General features: G+C 53.0%; 1 protein-coding gene across 7 annotated transcripts in view; it reads right to left on the bottom strand.

Moving 5' to 3' along the window:
• EFCAB6 (EF-hand calcium binding domain 6) overlaps positions 1-21,628 on the bottom strand; it is a 105,929-nt gene that overhangs the window by 48,943 nt on the left and 35,358 nt on the right. For all 7 annotated transcript variants that reach the window (XM_084878112.1, XM_084878115.1, XM_084878116.1 and 4 more), the window contains 5 exons: positions 17,595-17,743; positions 11,566-11,676; positions 10,037-10,142; positions 3,227-3,397; positions 263-322 (listed from right to left, as the gene is read on the bottom strand). In XM_084878112.1, coding sequence (XP_084734238.1) covers positions 263-322; positions 3,227-3,397; positions 10,037-10,142; positions 11,566-11,676; positions 17,595-17,743 — 597 coding nt within the window. The remainder of the gene's footprint in view (positions 1-262; positions 323-3,226; positions 3,398-10,036; positions 10,143-11,565; positions 11,677-17,594; positions 17,744-21,628) is intronic.

Raw genomic sequence — 21,628 nt, 5'->3', positions numbered from 1 at the left:
GGGAGGGGCCCCAGAGACCACGGAGGGAGGGGCCCCTGGGACCACGGAGGGAGGGGCCCCTGGGACCACGGAGGGAGGGGCCCCTGGGATCACGGAGGGAGGGGCCCCTGGGACCACGGAGGGAGGGGCCCTGGGACCATGGAGGGAGGGGCTCCTGGGACCACAGAAGACAGAGGCAGCACCCTGGGACCACGGAGGGAGGGGCCCCTGAGACCACGGAGGGAGGGGCCCTGGGACCACGGAGGGAGGGAAGGGTACTTACTGAGTCCCAGGCCGGCTGCTGTGGTGCCTGGCTGTCCCCCCCGGAGGACGGCTCCCCTATCTGCGTGGCAGAGAAGGGACGGGAGTGAATACGGGTCACTCACAAGGGCAGGCGGAGCTCTGAGCCCAACGACGATGGCCAGCCTGCCGGTCAGCCAGCGGCCGTGACACTGAGCAGGTGAGGCTGCCCTCTGACCCCCGGAAATGGGAACAAGAACCCTGGCCTGGCACTTATTTTAAAAAGCACAATAATCCTGAACAACTCCATCAGCTAGAGGTGAGTAAGTGCGGAGTGCAGGAATACCGGGCGGCGTTTCTGCCTGTCCACGGGGTGAGGGTGAAAGAGCAAGCGCAGGGCCGTGTGGCCGGGAGTGACCTCGCCGGGTGACAGGCAGGCCCGGGGCAGCGCCGCTCCGGCAGCCAGGGAGCAGGAGGACACTCCCTCTTCACGCAGTCCCTCCCGTCGTCCGCAGTCTGTGCATCACACACATATTCCTCTTTAAAACCACCATAATTTTAAAATGAAATTTATACTCTTTGACCCAATAACTTCATCTCTAAGCTTATACTAAAGGAATAACCAGAGTGAAGCTAAAAAAGTAGGCACCCCACCAGTCATTGTACCGGAAGTCATGAAAGAAGAGAAGACACCTAGAGCAGTGACTCTGTGCCTTTAAAGTTACACAGCAGGATTGACACTGTTAATAATATTTAATAAGTGACAACAGACTAAAAAGGCTGTGATCTCATTTTAAAATGAAACAGATTACCATGTATGGAAGCTTGTATCCAACTCATCAAATTCTATACAGTAATACATGCAGTTTCTTGCAGCTTTATTGAGGTGTAATGGTAATTATAACTAAGCTGCAAAAAAAAAGTGTATGTGTGTGTGTGTGTGTGTGTGTGTGTGTGTGTCAGTATGGAGGTTTGGGAGGAGAGGTGTGGGTAACGGGTCCTCGAGGTTAGAAGTAGTGGTGGCTTTTATTCTCTTCCGTCTCCATATCCATGTTTTCTGATTTTCCGAATGATTCAGTCTCTCGCTGAGACATTTTGTGAGTGAGCCCAGCGCTGGCTCCCCTGCAGGACAAGTCACACGAGACTGCGACTGGTGTGGGAGGTCAAGGGTCACAAGAGGGGCTCCTCAGGGTTGTTGGGGGTCCCTGGGAGGGCCTCAGACACTGGGACCTGCAGAATGGCCTCACAAGGTGGGAGGAGCAGAAGGAGGTGTAGCAGGAGCCCCAGCAGGTGCAGAGGCTGGAGGGGGTGCAGTTGACAGAATCTGGTTCTTACAGAGCAAATGTCACTGCACTCGCCAGGTGTGGGGGGCAGGGGGCAGATTGCTGACACGTCTATATTTTTGGTTTTAAAGAACAAAGCTGGCTCTGTGCGGGGCTGCGGTGGGGTCAGAGCTCCCACAGGTCTGCTCCACACGGAGTTCAGGAAAAGCTGTTATTATTCACTTCTCTGTGGGAAGGGCTCTGGGACTTTGGAATTTGAGTCTAAGAAGGACCCAGTAGTGTGGGTTTAGGTTGTGGTTACCACCTTGCACAGGGCGCCACGCAGGAAATGATAATAGGAGAATGAAAGGTTAATCTGTAGCTAATAAAGAAAATCTTACACATCTATATATATAAAAGCCTAAAAGACCAAACAACCATTCGACCGGTAGCTATGATGTGCACTGACCACCAGGGGGCAGACACTCAATGCACAGGCATGGAAAAATGGAACAGACTGATGAATCTCAGAGGGAAGGGGGAGGGGAAGGGCAGGAAGAAATTAACCGAAGATCTTATATGCATATTAGAGGCCCTGTGCATGCATTCGTGCACCAGTGGAGTCCCTCAGCCTGGCCTGGGTGGATTAGGCCGAAACCCACAGTCCAACATCCCCTGAGGGGTCCCAGATTGCAAGAGGGCACAGGCCAGGCCAAGGGACCCCACAGGTGCACGAAAGCATGACTGGGCCTCTAGTTTCAACAAGAATCTGTTGATGTCAATCTTTTTTTTTTTTTTAAATATATATTTTATTGATTTTGTACAGAGAGGAAGGGAGAGAGATAGAGTTAGAAACATCGATGAGAGAGAGTCATCGATCAGCTGCCTCTTGCACACCCCCTACTGGGGATATGCCCGCAACCAAGGTACATGCCCTTGACCGGAATCGAACCCGGGACCCTTCAGTCCCCAAGCTGACGCTCTATCCATTGAGCCAAACCGGTTTCGGCTGTTGATGTCAATTTTTTGGTAAAAAGAAACAAACACTAAGAGCCAGTGTTAGTCATTAGAGGCCACACTCAGTGATCACACAAGAGGTGAACGAACACGGGGGCTCTAACCACGGGACGGAACCCGGAGCAGCAATCGCACACGGCCTGTGAGACGGAGGGAAAGGGGCTGCTGCTGATGTCCAATGAAAACACGTTCCCTCCAGCAGGCCAAGGCGAGGCCACCCAGGGGCGGGGCCTCAGAAACTTCAAATATCCTTCAGCATGGTCAAGAAAATAAAAGGCCAGCCCTGGCCGGTTTGGCTCAGTGGGTAGAGTGTCGGCCTGCAAATCCCGGCTTTGATTCTGGTCAAGGGCACGTACCTCTGTTGCGGGCTCCTTTCTGTCCTGGGCCCCGGTAGGGCGAGTGCAGGAGACAATCAATCGATGTGTTTCTATCACATCAATATTTCTCTCTGTCTTTCCCCCTTTCTCTCACTCTCTCTAAAAAGCAATGGAAAAATATCCTCTGGTGAGGTTTAAATAATAAATAGATAAATGAAATGAAAGAAAAGTCCAAATTGAGTAACTCTTACACACTTAATTCTGGCTTGAAATGAAAGTTATCGCAGCTGAAAAGGTACCAGCGAGGTGATGAGTTTCGTTAAACCGCCCTCCCCAGCACCTCTGGCTTTCTCAGAGCACGTTCCCGCCATGCCCGTGCCCGGGGCCCCGCGGGGCCGCGGCGGCGCTCACCTTCTCGCGGCCCTCCTCCAGCAGCGCCAGGAACCTGTGGATGTCCACCAGGCCCGAGCCCCGGGGGTCCAGCGTCTGCATCAGCTCCTTGAACTCTGAGTCGCTCAGCGTTACGACCATGGAGTTGATGGTTTGATGCAGTTCTTCCCCTTTTATCTGCCCGTTCACCTTCTGAGCAGGAGAGTATGTGTAAGGGAATTTTTTTCAAAGAAAAAAGGAAGGAAAGCAACATACATATAGCATCATTTAATAAACTGAGCGCTTTGGTAAATACAATTATACTCTGAAACTAGAATATTGAAGTTGATCATCATTATGTAACATGGAGCTGTTAAAAGAAATCTTACACATTTCAACAAGAAATGGGGGGTGGGGAGGCTAGCCCTTCGGGAGTGCAGTTCCCACAATGCTCCCTGTTAGGACAGGGGCAGGAGATGGCCCCCGGGCTGACCCCCTTCCCGGGGCAGGCTCAACGTGGCTGTCACAGAAGCTGGAATAGTCCCTCCTGCCCCACCCCACCCGAGGGCGACAGGATCAGCCTCGGGGGACACAGACCTTCCTGGCAATTCAATTACAATTCGCCAATTTGCTCAGAATATTGATTAGGCATGTTTTCGCTACCACCAGCCTCATTCGTTACATGAATGGACAATTACTTAGCGAGAAAAATTTCAGCCCTGCTGCCTAAAGAAAGCATATGATGAGCAAAATACTGAGAAGAAAACTTCTTCCCCAGAATAAAAAAATTACCAGCAAGTAAATTAAATTGAGAGATACTGTTTACTAGAAAAACAGGAAATAAAAAAAAATCTTGCCTCATAGATACTGTGAATATTAATGTGGCAAAAGGGCTTATTAAGTGAGAAAGTGGCATATAAAAGCCAGCCTTTACTCTGGCATTTACAAAATCTGAAAGGGACCTGAGATTCTCTTGGGGGAAATTGAGTAATTTAGGATAGAGGCATATTTATTTTGGGGTTTGGCAGTGGTCATTTTTTAGAGTCCAAACAGGACTCATCGACGGTGTTTTGGTGACTTTGAATAAATTTATAGCAGTGTGCAGCCATCATCACCACTACCTAATTCCAGAACGTGTTTGCCCCAAGAGAAACTGAGCTGATTCGCAATCACCCCGTTTCCACCCCCAGCCGAAGGCAACTGAGGCATACCGCCTGCCTCTCTGCATTTGCTTTCCTCTGGACGTCCGCGTAAACCGAATCCGACAAAATGTGCTCTCGCAGGATCTTGCATCTGGCTTCCATCACTTCGCATAACGGTTTTGAGGTTCGTCCACGATGCACATGTGTCACTATTTTGTTCCTTTTTATTTCTGCTCCTGTTCCCTGTGCGGAATGCCTCGCTTTATCTTGTCGCAGGTTCCTGAACACTTGGGTTGTTCCCAGTTTGGGAATTATGAACAATGCTGCTTGGACATCTGCATGGAAGTCTTTGTGTGAGCATGTGTTTCTATTTCTCTAGGCAGACCCCTAGGAGTGGAATCACCGGGTCCTATGGCAGGTAAATTATTGTTGAAAATTTAAGAAACTACTGCATTGCTTTCCGCAGGGACTGCACCCCTGTACCCTCCCACCAGCGGTGGCAGGAGTGCCCTCACTACATCCTCGTCGACACTTACTATTGTCTAAGGCAGCAGTCACCAACAACCTTTCGGACCTCACCAACTGGCGGTTGGCGACCGCTGCCTTGGACAATAATAATGTTGACAGGGATGTAGTGAGGGAACTCTTGTACACTGCTAGTAGGAGGGTAAGTGAGGTCCGAAAGGCTGTTGGCCACTGGTCTAGGGCAGTGGTTGGCAAACTCATTAGTCAACAGAGCCAAACAGCAACAGTACAACATTGAAATTTCTTTTGAGAGCCGAAAACCAACTTCTGCGCATGGGCCACGAAGTTTCAATCACACTGTACATGCGCGCCCGCATGTGGTATTTTGTGGAAGAGCCACATTCAAGGGGCCGAAGAGCTGCAGCTTGCGACTACTGGTCTAGGGGTTTGATTGTAGCCACATGTAACCAAATATGAAGTAGTATCTTATATGGTTTTGATTCGTATCTCCATAGTGTATAATCATGTTGACCATCCTTTTGTTGTTGGTGGTAATCCTCACCCAAGGAGATATTTTTTTCTCCATTAATTTTTAGAGAGAGGAAGGGCGAGGGAGAGACAGAGAGAAACATCAGTGTGAGAGAGTCACATCTACTGGCTGTCTCCACATGCACCCAGACCAGGGCAGGGATCAAACAGGAAACCCAGGTACATGCCCTTGACCAGAATCGAACCCCAGACCCTTCAGCCTATGTGCTGACCGTCTACCCACTGAGAAAACAGTTAGGGCTTTGAGCATCTTTCTATGTGCTCCCTGACTATTCGTCTATTGAAATCTTTGGCCCATTTTTAAAATGGGATTGTCTTCTTATGAAGGTCTAAGTGTTCTTACACCTTCTATCTACATTCAGGGCCTTGGTCAGATATTTTATTTACATACGTTGTCTCCTAGTCTGTGGCCTTCTTTTCATTTTCTTAATGGTATCTTCTAGCACACAAAAGGTTTGAGTTTTAATAAATACAATTTGTTGGGTGTTCTTTTTATTTTAATGGATCATGCTTTTAGTGTCATATCTAAAATCTCTTTGCCTAACACAGGGACACAAAGATTTACACGTCTTCTAAGAGTTTTATCGTTTTAGCTCTTATATTTAGGTCTAGGGACCATTTGAAGTTAATTTTTATGTGATGTAAGTTAATTTGCCTCTTTGCATATGGATATCCAACTGTCTCAGCACCATTTGTTGAGAAGATTATTCTTTCCCCCACCACCCCCTGAGTGTCAATGTGGGTGACCACGGTGTGAGGTCTGTTTCTCTCCTCTCGGTCCGCTCGTGGCCAGGAGCCTCTCCTCCGGCCAGCTGCAGGCTGTCCGTGTTACTGTGGCTTCACACGAAGAAGACTCCTAACCTCACTTCATTCTTCTTTTCCAAGATTGCTTTGGCTTTTCTGCCAACTTTCATTTCCATATGAATTTTTAAGATTAGTTTTTCAATTTCTGCCAAAAAAAAAAAAAAAAAGCCAGCTTGGATCTTGATGTAATTTGCACTGAATTTGTAGATCAGTTTGAAAAGATTTGCAATATTTAAAAAAAAAAAAAATCTAATATATATTTCTTTATTGATTTCAGAGAGGAAGGGAGAGGGAGAGATAGAAACATCAATGATGAGAGAATCATTGAAAGGCTGCCTCCTGCATGGCCCCTAGTGGGGATCGAGCCCACAACCCAGGCATGTGCCCTTGGCTGGAATTGAACCTAGAACCCTTCAGTCCGCAGGCCAATGCTCTATCCATTGAGCCAATGCTCTATCCATTGAGCCAAACCAGCTAGGGCAAGATTTGCAATCTGAAAATGAGTGTCCAATCTATGTATATGGACCATCCCTTCGTTTATCTTTTTTCTTTTAATAATGTTTCATGATTTCCAGTGTACAAGTCTGGTACTACTTTTGTTGAATTTGTGGCCAGGCATTTTACTCTTTCCGATGCTACTGTGAGAGGATGGCTTTCTGACACTCATTTTCAGATTGCATAGCACTGGTGTGTACAAATATACCTGAATGTTGTGTATTGATCTCATATCCTGCAAGCTGAACTCAGGCATTAGTTCTTGCAGTGTGTGTGTGCATTCCTTAGAACTTCCTATACAAGACCCTAAGGTGTGTGAATAAAGACAGTTTTACTTCTTCCTTCCCAGTCTCAACGCCTTTATTTCTCTTCCTTTCTGATTGCTTGTCTAGAACTCCACACAATGTTGAATGGAAGTAGTAAGAGCTTCATTCTTGTGCTTTTCCTGGGCTGTAGGGAGAAGCCTTTGGTCTTGTGCCAGTGACTATGAGTTCCTCATAAAGGCCCTTGAGCCCATGGGTATGTCCCTCGTATTCCTAATTTTTCAAGAGCTGTTCTCATGCATGAGCGCTGGGCTTTTCAGATTCTTTTTCTTCATCTATTGAGATGATCATGCGGCTGTGTCCTTAATTCTACTCACGTTGTATATTACATTAATTGATTTTTGGGAAGTTAAACCAACCTTGCACTCCTGGAATAAATCCCACATGGTTATAGCATTTATTCCTTTTTATATATTTCTGGATTTGCTTTGCTAATTCATGAAGGATATTGCTCTATGGTTTTCTTGTGGTGTTTTTAATCTGGCTTCCTCCTATAGATCCTGAATGTCTGGGAAGGGTTGGTATTATTTCTATAACTGATCTTTGTAGTCTTCATCATAGAGAATCGCGCATTGTTTGTTATATATATTTCTAGGTATTTAATTTTTTTTAATGTGATTAGAAATGGTATTTTTAAGCTTTTTTTCTAATTGCTTATTGCTGTATATAGGAATATTGTTTCTCTTTGCATATTGACCTTGTCTCTAGTGACTTTCTAAGCTCTGTTATTAATTCTCATGTGTTTTTCAGATCTTTAGACTTTCTATTTACAAAAGCATGTGAACTGCAAATAATGACACGGAAGGCATGAGGGGAGGAGGCAGGGCACAGCTGTTTGTGGTGACAGAACGAAGCCACGCCTGACGGAGACGTGAGGGATCGGGTGCCAGGGCGCTCTCAGCGATGGCGCAGCCTGCGGGGCAGCACACGCAGCTGCCGGGCAGGACCTGGAGCAGACGCAAGCGGCCCCAATGACCCGCATCCCTCTACGCAGGAGGGGCCACTCCCCAGGGCTGTCCCTGCGGCAGGCGAGGTCCCCACTGCTCCTCCTCGTCTCTCCCTCCAGGTCCCAGGAGGGGGTCAGGGCCAAGGCAAGTGGGAAGTGGGGGTGGGGGTGGGGAATGGGGCGAGAGTGGGGTCTAGGGGGAGGGGGTAGGAAATCCCTCTCAGAAACCCTGCTCTCTGCTACTCTGAGTCATCGGGTGGTCACTGCTGGTCTGACACTCAGAGTACGAGCTGGCCATGGCCAGGAACCCTGCATGGTCCGCCCTGCCCGCAGCCTGAGTGCCCACCGCAGCCCAGCATGGCGGGCACAACCTCCCTTCCACCATGCCTCTCGTCTGAACAGCACGCCGCCAGTCCACACTATCACAGCCCTCCATCAGTAGAGAAGCAGATGCACTATTTTTAATTAAAATTGCTTCTTCAATTTATTAATAGAAGCGGCATTCACAAAGCCTTCATTTATCTTTAGGGGGCGGCTCTGGAGCAGCCAGTTTGGAGGTGTGAATCCTGGCCCACACTCACCAGGGAGCCTCAGGCCGTCACCCCCTGCGCCCTCCTCACCGATGGGGACGAAGCCAAAGGACACGGGAGACAGGACAGCCCCTCACGGAGCTGGGAGGCTTCATGGTGACAGCTGGCGCCGGGCACGCGCTAAGCGCCCGCATTGCTGCTCAGTCAGGTGCCAGGCCAATGCGGCCTCGAGGTCAATCACAGGAACGCCAGCGAAGACGACCCCGTGGAAAACAGAACCCCACGCTCCGCCCAGAGCCCAGCACAAGGCACGGCCTGGAGGACAGGCTGAGCAGAGGGGCTCGGTCGCCAGGACAGAGGGCACCGCCCATCAGAGGGCCCTGTGGTCTCCGGGCCTGGGAAGGCTGACGTGGTGCCAAGTGGCGCCTCGGAGGAAAAGGGATTCACGGCGGTGCTGGGGTCTGGTAGGGACTCGGTTTCTGAGTGTGCTCAGTAAAGAACGACCTTGAGGAATGTCCCCTAAATATCAAAACTACCCCGATGCCGCGCCTCTCAAATGCACATCACAGAGGGATGGCTAACGTTTAGGGTGAGGTGCATGCTCATCAATCAGCTCCCCCTGCGGGACAGCCGCCCGGGGAGCCCCCTGCGGGACAGCCGCCCGGGGAGCCCCCTGCGGGACAGCCGCCCGGGGAGCCCTCTGCGGGACAGCCGCCCGGCAGAGCCCCCTGCGGGACAGCCGCCCGGCAGAGCCCACTGCAGGACAGCCGCCCGGGGAGCCCCCTGCGGGACAGCCGCCCGGCAGAGCCCCCTGCGGGACAGCCGCCCGGCAGAGCCCACTGCAGGACAGCCGCCCGGGGAGCCCCCTGCGGGACAGCCGCCCGGGGAGCCCCCTGCGGGACAGCCGCCCGGCAGAGCCCCCTGCGGGACAGCCGCCCGGCAGAGCCCCCTGCGGGACAGCCACAGCTATGCAGGCAGCTCTGCAGCTCATGTTCCTGCTGAGCCACAAGCCAGACGTGAGCCCTAAACTCTAGGCTGAGGGGGGCACTCATGGGCCTGGGCTACTCATCGATCCAGCAGCCCCTCCATTCTCAGCGGCCTGGCAATGCCCTGTCCTCGCCCCTGTGCATCCTCCTGTGTCGTAATAAATGTTATGTCTTAGGTCCCCCAACTACCCCAACTCCGGAGGCCAAGCCATGGGCTCCTAAGCACTCCGAGCGATCCCCAGCATATATGGGGCTCCAAACACACGTGCTGGCCTAGCCAGTGTGGCTCACAGACTGAAGGGTCCCGGGTTCGATTCCGGTCAAGGGCACGTACCTCGGTTGCAGGCTCGATGCCCAGTCGAGGCACATGCAGGAGGCAACCAATCGATGTCTCTCTCACATCGATGTGTGTCTCTCTCTGTCTCTCCCTCTCCCTTCCTCTCTCTAAAATCAATGAGAAATACCCTCAGGGGAGGAGTGACAGCACAGAAGGCACCGTCTGTTGGCGGGTAAGTGGGTGCACACCCAGCTGCCGCTGGCCTGGCTCCGGCCAGCCCCCTGGCAGCCTCGGGAACAGTGAGTGCCTCACAGAGAAGGGCCTCGAACCCTTACCATGTTGACCATCAGCAGCATCTTCCGCAGCAGCCTGTAGTGGTCGTCTCGTCGGAATAACCTGGTGATAATGTTTTCCCCGTTACACTGACTTTTAGAGATGGTGCTACAAGAAGATTAAGAGGAAAAATCAGAAATAGAATCCTGTTCTTGACTAAGATTTGCTCTTACATAATGCAAAACAAAATTCCAAACCACCCTCACGGCAGCTGCAACGATGGTCTCCCCGTGGACAGCTCTCCCGACAGCGCAGGCGCGGCGGGCCCGGCGGCTTCGGGTGGGTGCGGGCGCATGCAGCTCCCAGGGTTTGCTCTGCTGAGCCAGCGTGTCCCTCCCCGTGCCCCTCTGCCCCCTTGCCCTCTGCCCTCTGCCTGTGCCAGTCTTCTAGCCAGTCTGTGCCCTGGCCAGTGCAGCTCAGTTGGCTGGACCATCAGCCTGCACACTGCAAGGCTGCAGGTTCGAATCCTGTTCAGGGCATATGCCTAAGTTGTGGGTTCAATCCCAGGTTGGGTGATCTGTTTCACACATTGATCTTTCTCTCCCTCCCTCTCTCTCTCTCTCTCTCTCTCTTCCCCTCCCTCTAAAAATCAATAAACATATCCTCAGACGAGGATGGAAAGACCACAATCACCTGGGTGTGTGCGGGAAGAAACCAATCGATATGTCTCTCTCACACTGATGTTTCTCTCTCGCTCTCTCTGCCTCTCCCCCTTCCCTCCACTCTCTTTGAAAGTCAATGAAAAAATAACCTCAGATAAGGATTAACAAACAAACAAAAGAGAAAAGTCATGAACTCATAGAGGTGCACCCCAGGAATGGGGGAAGGGGGTTCTGAGCACTGAAGGCCGGCGTGGGCGCTTCATCAGGAATCCATGACCCCGCGGGGCGGCCCGGACGCTGGCTGCAGCGGAGGCGGTGCTCGGGGCGCTGGGCTCAGAGGCGCTCTCCCTGGGCCTCACGTGGCCGGACGGCGCCTCGGCGTGAACCGCCTCCTGAGAGCACAGCTGGATCCTAAGGCGCCGCACTGCATCGTGGGCCGCCGCCCCTGATGCCAACGCAGATCCCCGTGATGCCAGACAGGGATCGAGGCAGCAATAAGGGCTCACGGGCCCGGTCCCCGTGCCCCTCACGTCTGCACCGCGCAGAGAGGGCAGCTACTCAGTTACCGGTGGCACCGCTTTCCCTGTCATACCTAAGACATGCGTGTCTGTGCCCATTTCACACGGATACTCAGAGTGTGGGTGCATGCAGTGTCTGCCTCCGCGGCTCTCTAAGCACGTGACTTGGCCAGCCGCCCCGTAGCCGCCTCGTTCCATCTAGAACTTGGAGCAATAGCTACACCCACCTCTAGGGATGAGGCGGTTCTGGCAGCATGTATAGAGCATAACTGACAAACTGGAAGTCACTCCGTCAAGTCCATATTGTTCATGCAGACTCATTTCCCATCAGTACATGAGGAGCCAGGAATTCAGACATCCTCCAACCCTGACATGCTCTGACACGTTAACTAACAGGCAGAGGTTACATACCTGTCCTTTCTGGCCGGGGCATCTGAGCTCGGAGCCTCCAACCACTGAGGGTCCTGCATCAATGTCAGAAACTGCTTCCAGTAGACTCTGTTGGTGGTTTTGAGTCCAAATCTGGGTTAGAAAACGTTTTAGACATTATTCCTGTAACACTGTTCGGATCAGATGTGCAAGACTGAATTTTAAATGGCAGCAATGCATTTCACAAAGTTCACACTGGAAGGTAGACAGGATAATTCGGTCCAACAGGACTACAAAGAGATTTTTAAAAGCAAAGAAACACCAAACCGCTCCCACACGCCGTGCCCTGTGTGCCATGAGCAGGCGCTGGCGCTGCGGGAGGAAGCGAAGGGGGCTGTTAGCATCCCACAGCCGGAACCGGCCTTCCACAGGCGCCACCGGAGGGCTCGGGCTGGGGCGGGCAGAGGGAAGGCCCTGTGCCTCCGCCCGCTCTGGCTCTGGGTGGCACTGGGACCTCACGCGGCAGAAAGGGTGGAGGTGGCTGGGGATGTGGACATGAGGCAGAAGAGCACCCTGAGGTGCCAGTGGGCCAGGCTAACCCTCTCCTGTGTGTGGAGGGTGGGGAAGGGGGTGGGGGGGTTGGAAGGAGCAGAGCTAACAGGTCAGAGAGCCCCACCCGCCTGCAGGGCAGCATCCCCGCTCAGTCACGCCCGCCCCCGCTGCCCTGTTACCCCACTCAGTGCCCTCCGTGCACAGCAGTGGGGGGCCCTTGAGCAAGGGCGTGAGGTGCCAAGTGCCCCGCACTGACTGCTCTCCTGAGGACCAGTGGGGGGCGCCGGGAGAGAGCAAGTGCGCGTGCCTGCCCACAACCTCACGGTCCCATCCCCCCAGGCCCCTCCCAGGGGTCACCGGGAGCCCTGCGCAGAGGGTCTCCTCCTTTGTGAAATGCATTGCTGCCATTTAAAATTCAGTCTTGCACATCTGATCCGAACAGTGTTACAGGAATAATGTCTAAAACGTTTTCTAACCCAAGCCGCGGAGGGGACCCACGGTCGGCCGAGGTGGAGAGCAATGGCCCTCATCAAAGAGGAGGATGTGTGGTCCGGAGGTGCCACCCACACGCCCGGCCCAGGCTCCCCGGCGAGGGACCCGTCCGGCCCTGGGGGGCGGGGGCGCAGGGGTGGCTTCCCATTCGGGCAGCAGGGGCAATTAGAACTCTCCAGTCCCCGGCGAGCCAGAGAACTGTTTCCCAGTGAGGAAGGAAGCGAGTGCACAGCGGGGAGGGGAGCCGCGGCCCAAGCCCCTGTTTTTGCCCGTGCCAGGCCCTGACGGGGCGAGGCAGGTCCCGTGTAATCGAACCCACAGCGGACTGCCCTGTGGGGATGGCTCCCGCCGCTGCTCGTCCAGACAGACAGACAGACAAGGTGAGGTCTCTCCGCACTTAGCCGAGGCGGAGAGCAAGGCCAAGGGCGTGAGATGGAGGGACGGCAGGGGACGAGCTAGTTTCTTTAAGGTCACAGTCCCCGAGTCTCGCCAGCTCAGCTCAGGTTACCCCTGCGCCACCCACCCAGCTGTCCATCCATCGGAGCGTCCACACGAGAAGCTGGCATCCCTCTCTTTCACTCCAGTTACTGCCCCAAGCCCGACAGGTCTGAGTCTCGCTCGCCGCCTTCCCCAGGAAGTCTCCGATCTGGACCTTGGACGGCCTGCTCTTTCTGAAGCACCAGTAGCAGATTCCTCTCTTCCGTCTCTCCACGCCCTCCACGCTCTTGGTAAGACCGAAGCCCTCCTGTTACTCAGCCCACAGCCGGGCCCTGCCAGCATCTTGGCCTCATCCTGCAGGCCACCCCTGCTCCCCGGTGCCAGCCACAGGGCCTCCCGTCCTTCAGGGGCTCTGCTCCGACCAGCCTGGCTCTCCTGAGGCTCTGCTCCGCCCGGCCTGGCTCCCCTGACCCCGCCTCACGCCCGGCTTCGCCTTTTCCTGGAAGGCGTGGAAGCAGATTCTTAGACACCGAGCGACGCTTGGGACAGAACTGGAGCTGTGTCCCGGTCTGCTGTCCCGCTCAGACACGCGGGCCGAAGGGCTCGCTCTGCTGGCAGCTACGTTCTCAGCAGGAGAGGTTCTGGGGGAGGCCTGCTCTCCCTGGATGGACCGAGAGCTCCGTCTCTGGTGAACCGAGTCCCACAGCATTTACCCGCCCTCCCGCTCCCCTGAACCCGCTCTCCGGCCTCCCCTGGCCGCTAACAGGCACCCGGTGACACACCCGACACCGAGAGCACAGCTTGCTGGGCATAAAGGTTGCGCCTACTGCTCCATTAAAAATACTCGGCAAACAGCTTTTCGAGGCTCCGAACCATCATTTGGAGAAGATTTTATGCCTCATTACCAAGCTGTTAGTGTTTTAAATTTAGCTCTAGACCCTGAGTAGTTAAAAGAACAACACACTTAAAAAGACGCCTATTTTTTCCTCTATTGCCCATTCTTAAATTGGATATCAGAATAATTTCTCACGTCGTTTTGTTAGGCATGGGAGATGAGATTTCATTTTGCTTCCTTCTTTATTGTTTCCTACATTACTGGCCTTAAAAAAGGCACGAGTCTTTAAATTTCACTTCTTAAGTGAAAGTGCAATAAAATGGACGTTGGCTCTCCGTGTGGTTTCAAGAGTTTTAACTTATCTACAGAGATGCCTCGCTTTACTGAGCTTCACGAATCTTGCGTTTTTACTAATTGAAAGCGAGAAGATCCCGACCTGCTTTATTGGGATGCTCGCTTTATTGCAGTGGTCTGGCACGGGAGCCCCCCATCTCCCAGGTGTGTCCGCGCAGATGCGTAGAACCCCGCACTCAGGTGCAGAGGGGTTCCCCTGCCCACAGCCTCCCTCACGTGCCCTCTGAGGTCGCGCCCGCCCAGCCCCTACTCTCCTCCCATCTCTCCTCCGTCCCTCCCTCCGGACAGGAACAAAGAGGAGCGCCGAGGCAGGGCCTGGGCCGCTCGCTGTGACACTAGGCCCAGCTTGAGCTTGTTCTCCTGGGCCAGTGCCTCAGTGCAGACCCGGCAGACTCTCAGGAGGCCACCTGGTTAGTGCTAAAAAGTGGTGATGGTAGATTACCTATTTGGAAAAATAATTTAATTTGGATACCACCTTATGTCAGAATGGATTATAAATGTTTTGTTTTGTTTTCAAAGAATAAAAATAGCAACAAAAAACAAGCAGTGTAGAAAATGTTTTTTTCTCAAGCCTGGGTAGGAATGCTGTATTTACATATTTTTAAGCCACAGAAGACTTTGCAAAAGAAGATTCGTGTCTGTGATCATATTAAAACCAGAGACCCAGTGCACAAAATCGTGCACTGAGGAGGAGGTCTCTCAGCCCAGATTTCGAGAGGGCACAGGCCAGGCCGAGGGACCCCACTGGTGCATAATAGAGGCCGGGGAGGAACGCGGGAGGTTGGCCAGCCCAGGAGGGACTATGTGAGGGCTCCAGGGCGTGTCGGCCTGTCTTATTCAGTCCCAATTGGCTGGACCTGAGTAGCAAGCTAACCTATTGATCAGAGCATCTTCCCTGATGGTCAGCGCATGTTATCGTGACTGGTCAACCGGTCGACTGTCTGCCCCCTAGGGTCAGGTCAACGTATGTCACAGCAAGTGGTTGAACAACCTTAGCATATCATTAGCATATTACACTTTGATTGGCTGAACAGATGGTTGGACACTTAGCATATTAGGCTTTTATTATATAGGATGAGAACTTCGACCCGAAGAGCTTATCATGCAACTGAGGGAAACAGCAAGCGGGAACGCCACCAGAGGACCAGGAACAACACCTTCTAGGCCCTGCGAGGACTGCCTCTCAGACACGCGTTCTGCTTAGGCCTGGCAGTCGGACATCCCCCAAGGGCTTCCGACCTGGGAGAGGGCGCAGGCCGGGCTGAGGGAACCTCCCGAGTGCACAAATTTTGTGCACTGGGCCTCTAGTAAGAACATATTATTTTTAAATCAGGTAAGGGAGCTATAAAAGTCAGAGGGATTAAAAGCTATCTATATACTTCTAAAGGGAGCACTGACCAGGAAGATATGACAAGTCTTTACTTCCAATACACGCACCAGAGGACAAACCTAATTTAGGACTCAGCATTAAGCCGCTGGGCATTCACCTTGCCACTGTCACTGGTGCTCTGTTCCACTGGGAACTCTGGGTGAATGTGGGGAAAGGAAACCAAGTCGCTGGCTGGAAGATGCTGTCCCGGGAGCACAGCGCTGGCTGGGGTGGCCTCTACTGCCCTCACTCCCCGCACCACCGTCTCCCCGCCACCACCACCGTCTCCCCGCCACCACCACCCTGGTCGTCATGCTGATTTCCGCCTCCTTAGCCCCCCACGATGTCTGGCAGAGAGAAGCACTCAATCTGTATCCATTACACTTAAAACTGGAGGACCACACGGTGGTATGAAGGATGTCTGTAATATGCATTCCTATTTTAAAGCATAATATGAAATGGAGACACCCCCGGATTACAAATACGTGGAAGTTAGAGATGCATTTGGACACAAAGCAGAAGAGAGTGTGGGAAATGAAAGCAGTAAATCCGCTACGTGAGGTGGACAGACTCTGGCGTTAATCTTCCTTGCTGCTACTAAACTGCTACTTGCAAAATTTTGAAAATGAACTAAAAAGAAATGTCTGTATGACGTTCCATTGTCCAAGGAGGCGATCCTAGGAACGCCACCGGGCCCAGGCGGGACCATCAGCTGCTCGCCGGCCCACAGCGTCCTCGCTCCCAGGGCACGCAGCGCCCTCCGCTGGGGGAGCCACTCTGCACACACAGGGCGCGGAGGAGGAAAGGGGTGCGGTGGGAAATGACACGCTGGCCTGGCTTAGCACCCCTTCTTCCTCTTCCTCTTCCTCCCCTGGGCCTTTCTTTTTAGGTCCCCCGAGTGCCCGCAGCGCCCAAGCTCCGTAAGACAGTCTTCCCACGAGGCTCCCCCCGGGCTCCCGTGAGGAAGGTCCCTGAGCTCCTCCCCCGAGTTCGGGCTCCACACTCCACTCCCAAGAGGAAGGAACGGATCCTGGAGAAATGGCCGGTTCCAGGTCGGGGCCAAGAGATGACCGAGGAGCACGCGTCAGCGGAAAGCAAGAGAGCGACAGACTCCAAGGGTGACAGCAGCCGACTCAGGGCCTATGCGAGAGGCTCCCCACCGACCCCAACAGAACAGACCGAGTACCAATGGAATGACAACTGCAGCAAATCGAAGCGGGTTGGTACTTTTTCAAGAAACAAGGCTCACTGCTCCAGGAGGGTGCAGGAAGCCCAGGGTCTCCTCCTTTCTTATCGCCGTCACTGGGGAGGGGGCGCGTTCCCTGCAGAAGCAGCCCCACCATAAGAGCGGGAGGACCCATGGGGACGGCACCGCTCGGCAGACTCGGGACCGAGTGTGTGCACACCAGTCCGGTCATCGCGGACGCGCCCATCGCCAAGAGACAAGCAGTCCGTTAGGAAGAATTCTTGCCCCCAAACCGGACGTGGGTGTACAGACCTACCAGCTCCTGGCGGGCTAGAGGGAGAGTGCACTGACTGTCCTGCGGGCGCCCCCGGCAGATTCCTGTTGTAAGGAAATCCTCGTGGCCAACAGCGCGGCTCCTGCACGCCCTGGGGGATGTGAGCGGACGGAGAGGGGCCCAGCGACCGCAGAGAATCGTGCAAACCAACCAGCTGACGTGCGGCCCGATTTGGATCGGGACTCAAATGCACGTCAGAAACGCAAACAGGCCGCATCCTGCCTGGACGCTTGTCACCACCAATAACTCTCCCAGGGGTGGAACGTGCTTTCGTGTTTCTCAGAGCTCTTACCTTTCGGAGATCTTGCCAGCGAAATGTGATGCCTGGTGTTTGTTTCAAAATCCCCTGGGGCGGAGGGCGTGGGGACCTGAGCGCCTAATTCCCTCCCTCTCTTTGCTCCCACGCGTGTTTGATTCTCAGCGGCGCGAAGCCCGGCATTCAGTGAGAACCAAAGAGGCCTCCGCCCCTCCGGCTGGCTACCAGGGAAGATGCCGGAGCAGGGCCTCTCACCTCTTCATCAGCGGGATGAAGACCCTTCTCGGCAGCTCGTACACGAAGGAGTCGAGGACGATCTTGAGGTAGTTCAGGGAGATGTACCCGCACTTGGAGGGGTCCCCGGCGCTCAGCGCCTTCTCCACCTTGTCGCGGCACTTGGCGAACTGCAAGGGATTAAAACAAGAGCGCAGCATGCAGACCCCGCCTCACAGGGGCGCAACCTCTTCCCCCTAAACCTCTGCCCGCTTTCCTCTCCGACAACCTGTCAGCAAGGGGCGCGGCAGGTGCTGCAGCGCAATGTCTAACCGCTGAGCTCCTGCAGGTCAGGGCCGCTCCCAGCTGCTCGCTGCGGGGAGACAGGCTCCCGGGACCAGCAGCGCTCAGAGCAGCATCCCGCACGCAGGCTGAGGGCAGGCAGGCCTGCCAGGCTGATGCATCTAATCCCCATCCCTCCCCTTCTCTCCCCCCCACCCCCGTTCCCCCTAAGATCCATCACACAGAAAAAGGGCACCTCTCATTAAAATGCCAGTGGCTTTATAGGGAGGAGCTGCTAAGGACTCGCAAACTACGCACACTGGACATTCCTTTCCTCTTTAGTGAGATTACAGAGAACGGGGTGAACGAGCTTCGCTTGCGGGACTCTGCAAAGGCAGTGAAGATTAACCAGCGAGTTAGCCTGTCTGTGCCTCATTAAGCACTCGGAGACTGGCTCTCCTGCTCTTTCCTGCTGAGGGATGAATATCCTCCAGCATTTCCAACCCTCCCCCCCTGCCCCATTTCCGTCCTTCCTGCTGGCCGGGTGAGAAGGCGGACACACTAGCCACCAGCGAGGTGTGGAAGGTGACTTCAGAAAAGCGGCCGGGACATGGAGACATATGAACAAGAGCCTGTCCACAACCTGGGAAGCGCTCAGGAGAACTCCCGCAGTGCCTGGGACTCTGACACCAGGGGAAGCTCCAGAAATGTCAGAGAGCCACAGGCCCGGGTTCTCAGAAGGCTGGGTAACTTTCACCCAAAACGTGGCTCAGTCTGCGCGCCTCCCTCAGGGAGGGGGGTGCCCGGGGAGCCCCCAGGAGAGCCGGGTGGAGCCATGAGATGCTGTCAGCATCCTCCAGGCGTCTGGTCCCCGGTGAGGTTTTGTCCGGACCGGCTCTGACATGAGCGTTTCTCCAGAACGAGCAGGGAGTGAGAAGAAAGGGGATCTCCGACATGCCTAGCCTTTAGGATTTCGTCGTCACTCTTTGTAGAGAAGCCCAGGATGAAAAAGCAGCCATTCAGCACAGCGCGGGAGGATTCGCGGGTCGTGGGCGGCTCAGCACCCGGTCCCAGAGCCCCGCCGGGCAGCACGGAGCAGGCAGCGCTGTCCTCCAGGCGGCCATGACCTCCGGCCCCGCGGGGGCACTTCCTGCTGGGCAGCCGCCGGCCCGGCTTCCCCAAGAGCCGGCAAGGATGGGCATCACACTCCACACGCACGTGTGGGCGTCACACTTTCACACTGCGCGGGGCACCGGCCACGTGTGGGCCGGAAGCTGGGCCCGTTCCTGTTCACACATTCACTCTGGTTAGATGTTTCCTGATCCCCGATCCAGACGCGGCCCCTTTAGTTTCTCATAGCGCCCTCCTTTGCTGCCACCCCCTCAGGAGCAGTGATGTGTTTGTATTTTTTTTTTTTTTTTTTGTATTTAGGAGTGTGTGTGTGTGAGTGTGAACATGTGTGTGAATGTGTGAATGTGTGAATGTGTGAGTGTGAACGTGTGTGGGAATGTGTGTGTGAGAATGTGGGAGTGTAAATGTGTGTGAATGTGTGAGAATGTGAGTGTAAATGTGTGTGTGAATTGTGTGAATGTGTGTGAATGTAAATGTGACTGTGTGTGTATTGTGTAGGTGAATGTGTGAAAATGTGTGAGTTTAAATGTGTGTGTGAATGTGTGTGAATGTGTGTGAGTATAAATGTGTGTGAATGTAAGTGTGTGTGTGTAAATGTGTGTGTGTGTGTGTGTGTGTGTGTGTTTGACACCTCTCTCCCGGGAGCACCATCATGCCACCTTCCTGAAAGCAGAGACTACGGCTGCTTTGTTCACTAATAACTGCCTAGAATGAGGCACAATTTGGCAGGAAGTAGGCAAACTCATTAAATATTTGTTAAAAATGGGTTTTTTCACCAAAAAGGATCCAGAGCAATGCTGCCCCAAAGCCACTTGGCACGGCCGTTTTTAAAGCGAAACAGGAAAGCGCGGCTGAGACGGAGGATGTGCGCCCACGGCAGTGCTGGCGAGCCGAGGGACAAAGGCACTCCCAGGCTGCAGGGTGGGCACTGAGACTGGGAACAGGCTGGCACTGCCATGGCTGAGCAGTGTGTGCCCCACACCCTCGCCGACCCCTGCACTCCGGCGTGACTCCCAGAGCGCCTTCCGCAGGGCGGGGACGGCCCGGCCACATGGGAGCAGCGAATGGGTCAGCACAGACGGGGCGGTCCGGGTGTCAGTGCCAAGGGGAGTATGTGCCATGTGGGTGTGGGTGACAGGAGTGTGCACTCTGTGCGGGTGTGGATATTTCTCTCTCATCGATGTTTCTAACTCTCTATCCCTCTACCTTCCTCTCTGTAAAAAATAAAAAAATATATATATATTTTTAAATGTATGGTTCTCTCCTTAGAAAAGTGTTTCTATGTATATATCCACCCACCCACCCACCAACAGAGCCATCCTTCCATGTCTGTGAATCGAGACAGGCCTAGAATTATGTTCGCCAAATGTTGGCCTTTGATTTTTGCTGGGTGGCAGATTCTGAATAGTTTATTACTTTCTTCTTTGTACTTTTCAGAATTGCTTCCATTTATGATTTGTAATACTCACATGTTTTGATGAAACCAATAAATTCATTAACAACAACTAAAGCTTCACCAAGTGACCAAGAGTCTATTCAGTGCTCACCTCTTTTCTTGGCTTTTCCTCACTGACAATTGCCTGCTGAAAATTCTCTCTCAAAAATTGATAAGGATGGCTGAAACCAGTTTGGCTCAGTGGATAGAGCATCGGTCTACGGACTGAAAGGTCCCAGGTTCGATTCCGGTCAAGGGCATGTACCTTGGTTGCAGGCACATCCCCAGTGGGGGGTGTGCAAGAGGCGGCTGATCGATGATTCTCTCTCATCGATGTTTCTAACTCTCTATTCCTCTCTGTAAAAAATCAATAAAATACATTTTTTGTTTTAAATTGGTAAGGGTGCTAGTATGTGAGGAGCAATTATTGCTTACCTCTTGTTTATGGGCACACTTTTCGCCACACTTATCATTTGTTTATACCAAGTGTTGCTATGGAGAGCCTTTTTTTTCAATGTAGTATAATTAATCTTTTTCTTTATGGTTTTCTTTACTTCACATTTAAAGCCTACTAAATGTCACTCTTAAAATGTTTCACCCACATTATTTACTTTTAAATTCAAACAGTGGACGCATATAGACTGTATTTGGGTGTGAAGAGTGGAAATTTATAGCTTTTTCCCCACAAATGGCTAGAATTATCCCAACAATGAATGATTAGTGAATGTTCCACTTCGCACCCCTCCACCCCTCAAATCATAAGCTGAGGTCACATGTGAAGACTGCTCTGTTATCCAACTACTGCTTCAAACCACGTTGCATGTCCACCAGTGGCCCAGTGCCGTACCGCCTTCACTATTCCACCTTCGTAAACTGTTCACACGTGTGTGGGAGGACACGTCCTCCACTTTAACTTCCCACAAGAAAAGCTTCCAATCGGGAGAGCAGGCATTCATAGCCAACCTTCCAGTCCAAGAACCAGAAAAAACCTCTTTACTTATGCAAATTTCCTATATTTTATTCAATAAAGCTGTATCATGTTGTTTTCATCCTCACCTGAGGATACGTATGTTTTTATTGAATTGAGAGAGAGAGAGAGAGAGAGAGAGAGAGAGACAGACATGGGTTGCCTCTGGATCGGGGGTCGAACCCGCCCCTTTGTGGTGCACAGGCTAATCCTCCCACCAGCTGAGCCCCGGGCCAGGGCAGCTGCATCCTGTTTTCATAT

Source organism: Pipistrellus hanaki (genome assembly GCF_964339955.1).
Source record: "Pipistrellus hanaki genome assembly, chromosome: 3".
Taxonomy (NCBI): Eukaryota; Metazoa; Chordata; class Mammalia; order Chiroptera; family Vespertilionidae; genus Pipistrellus; species Pipistrellus hanaki.
This window is presented reverse-complemented; position numbering and strand designations above follow the sequence as displayed.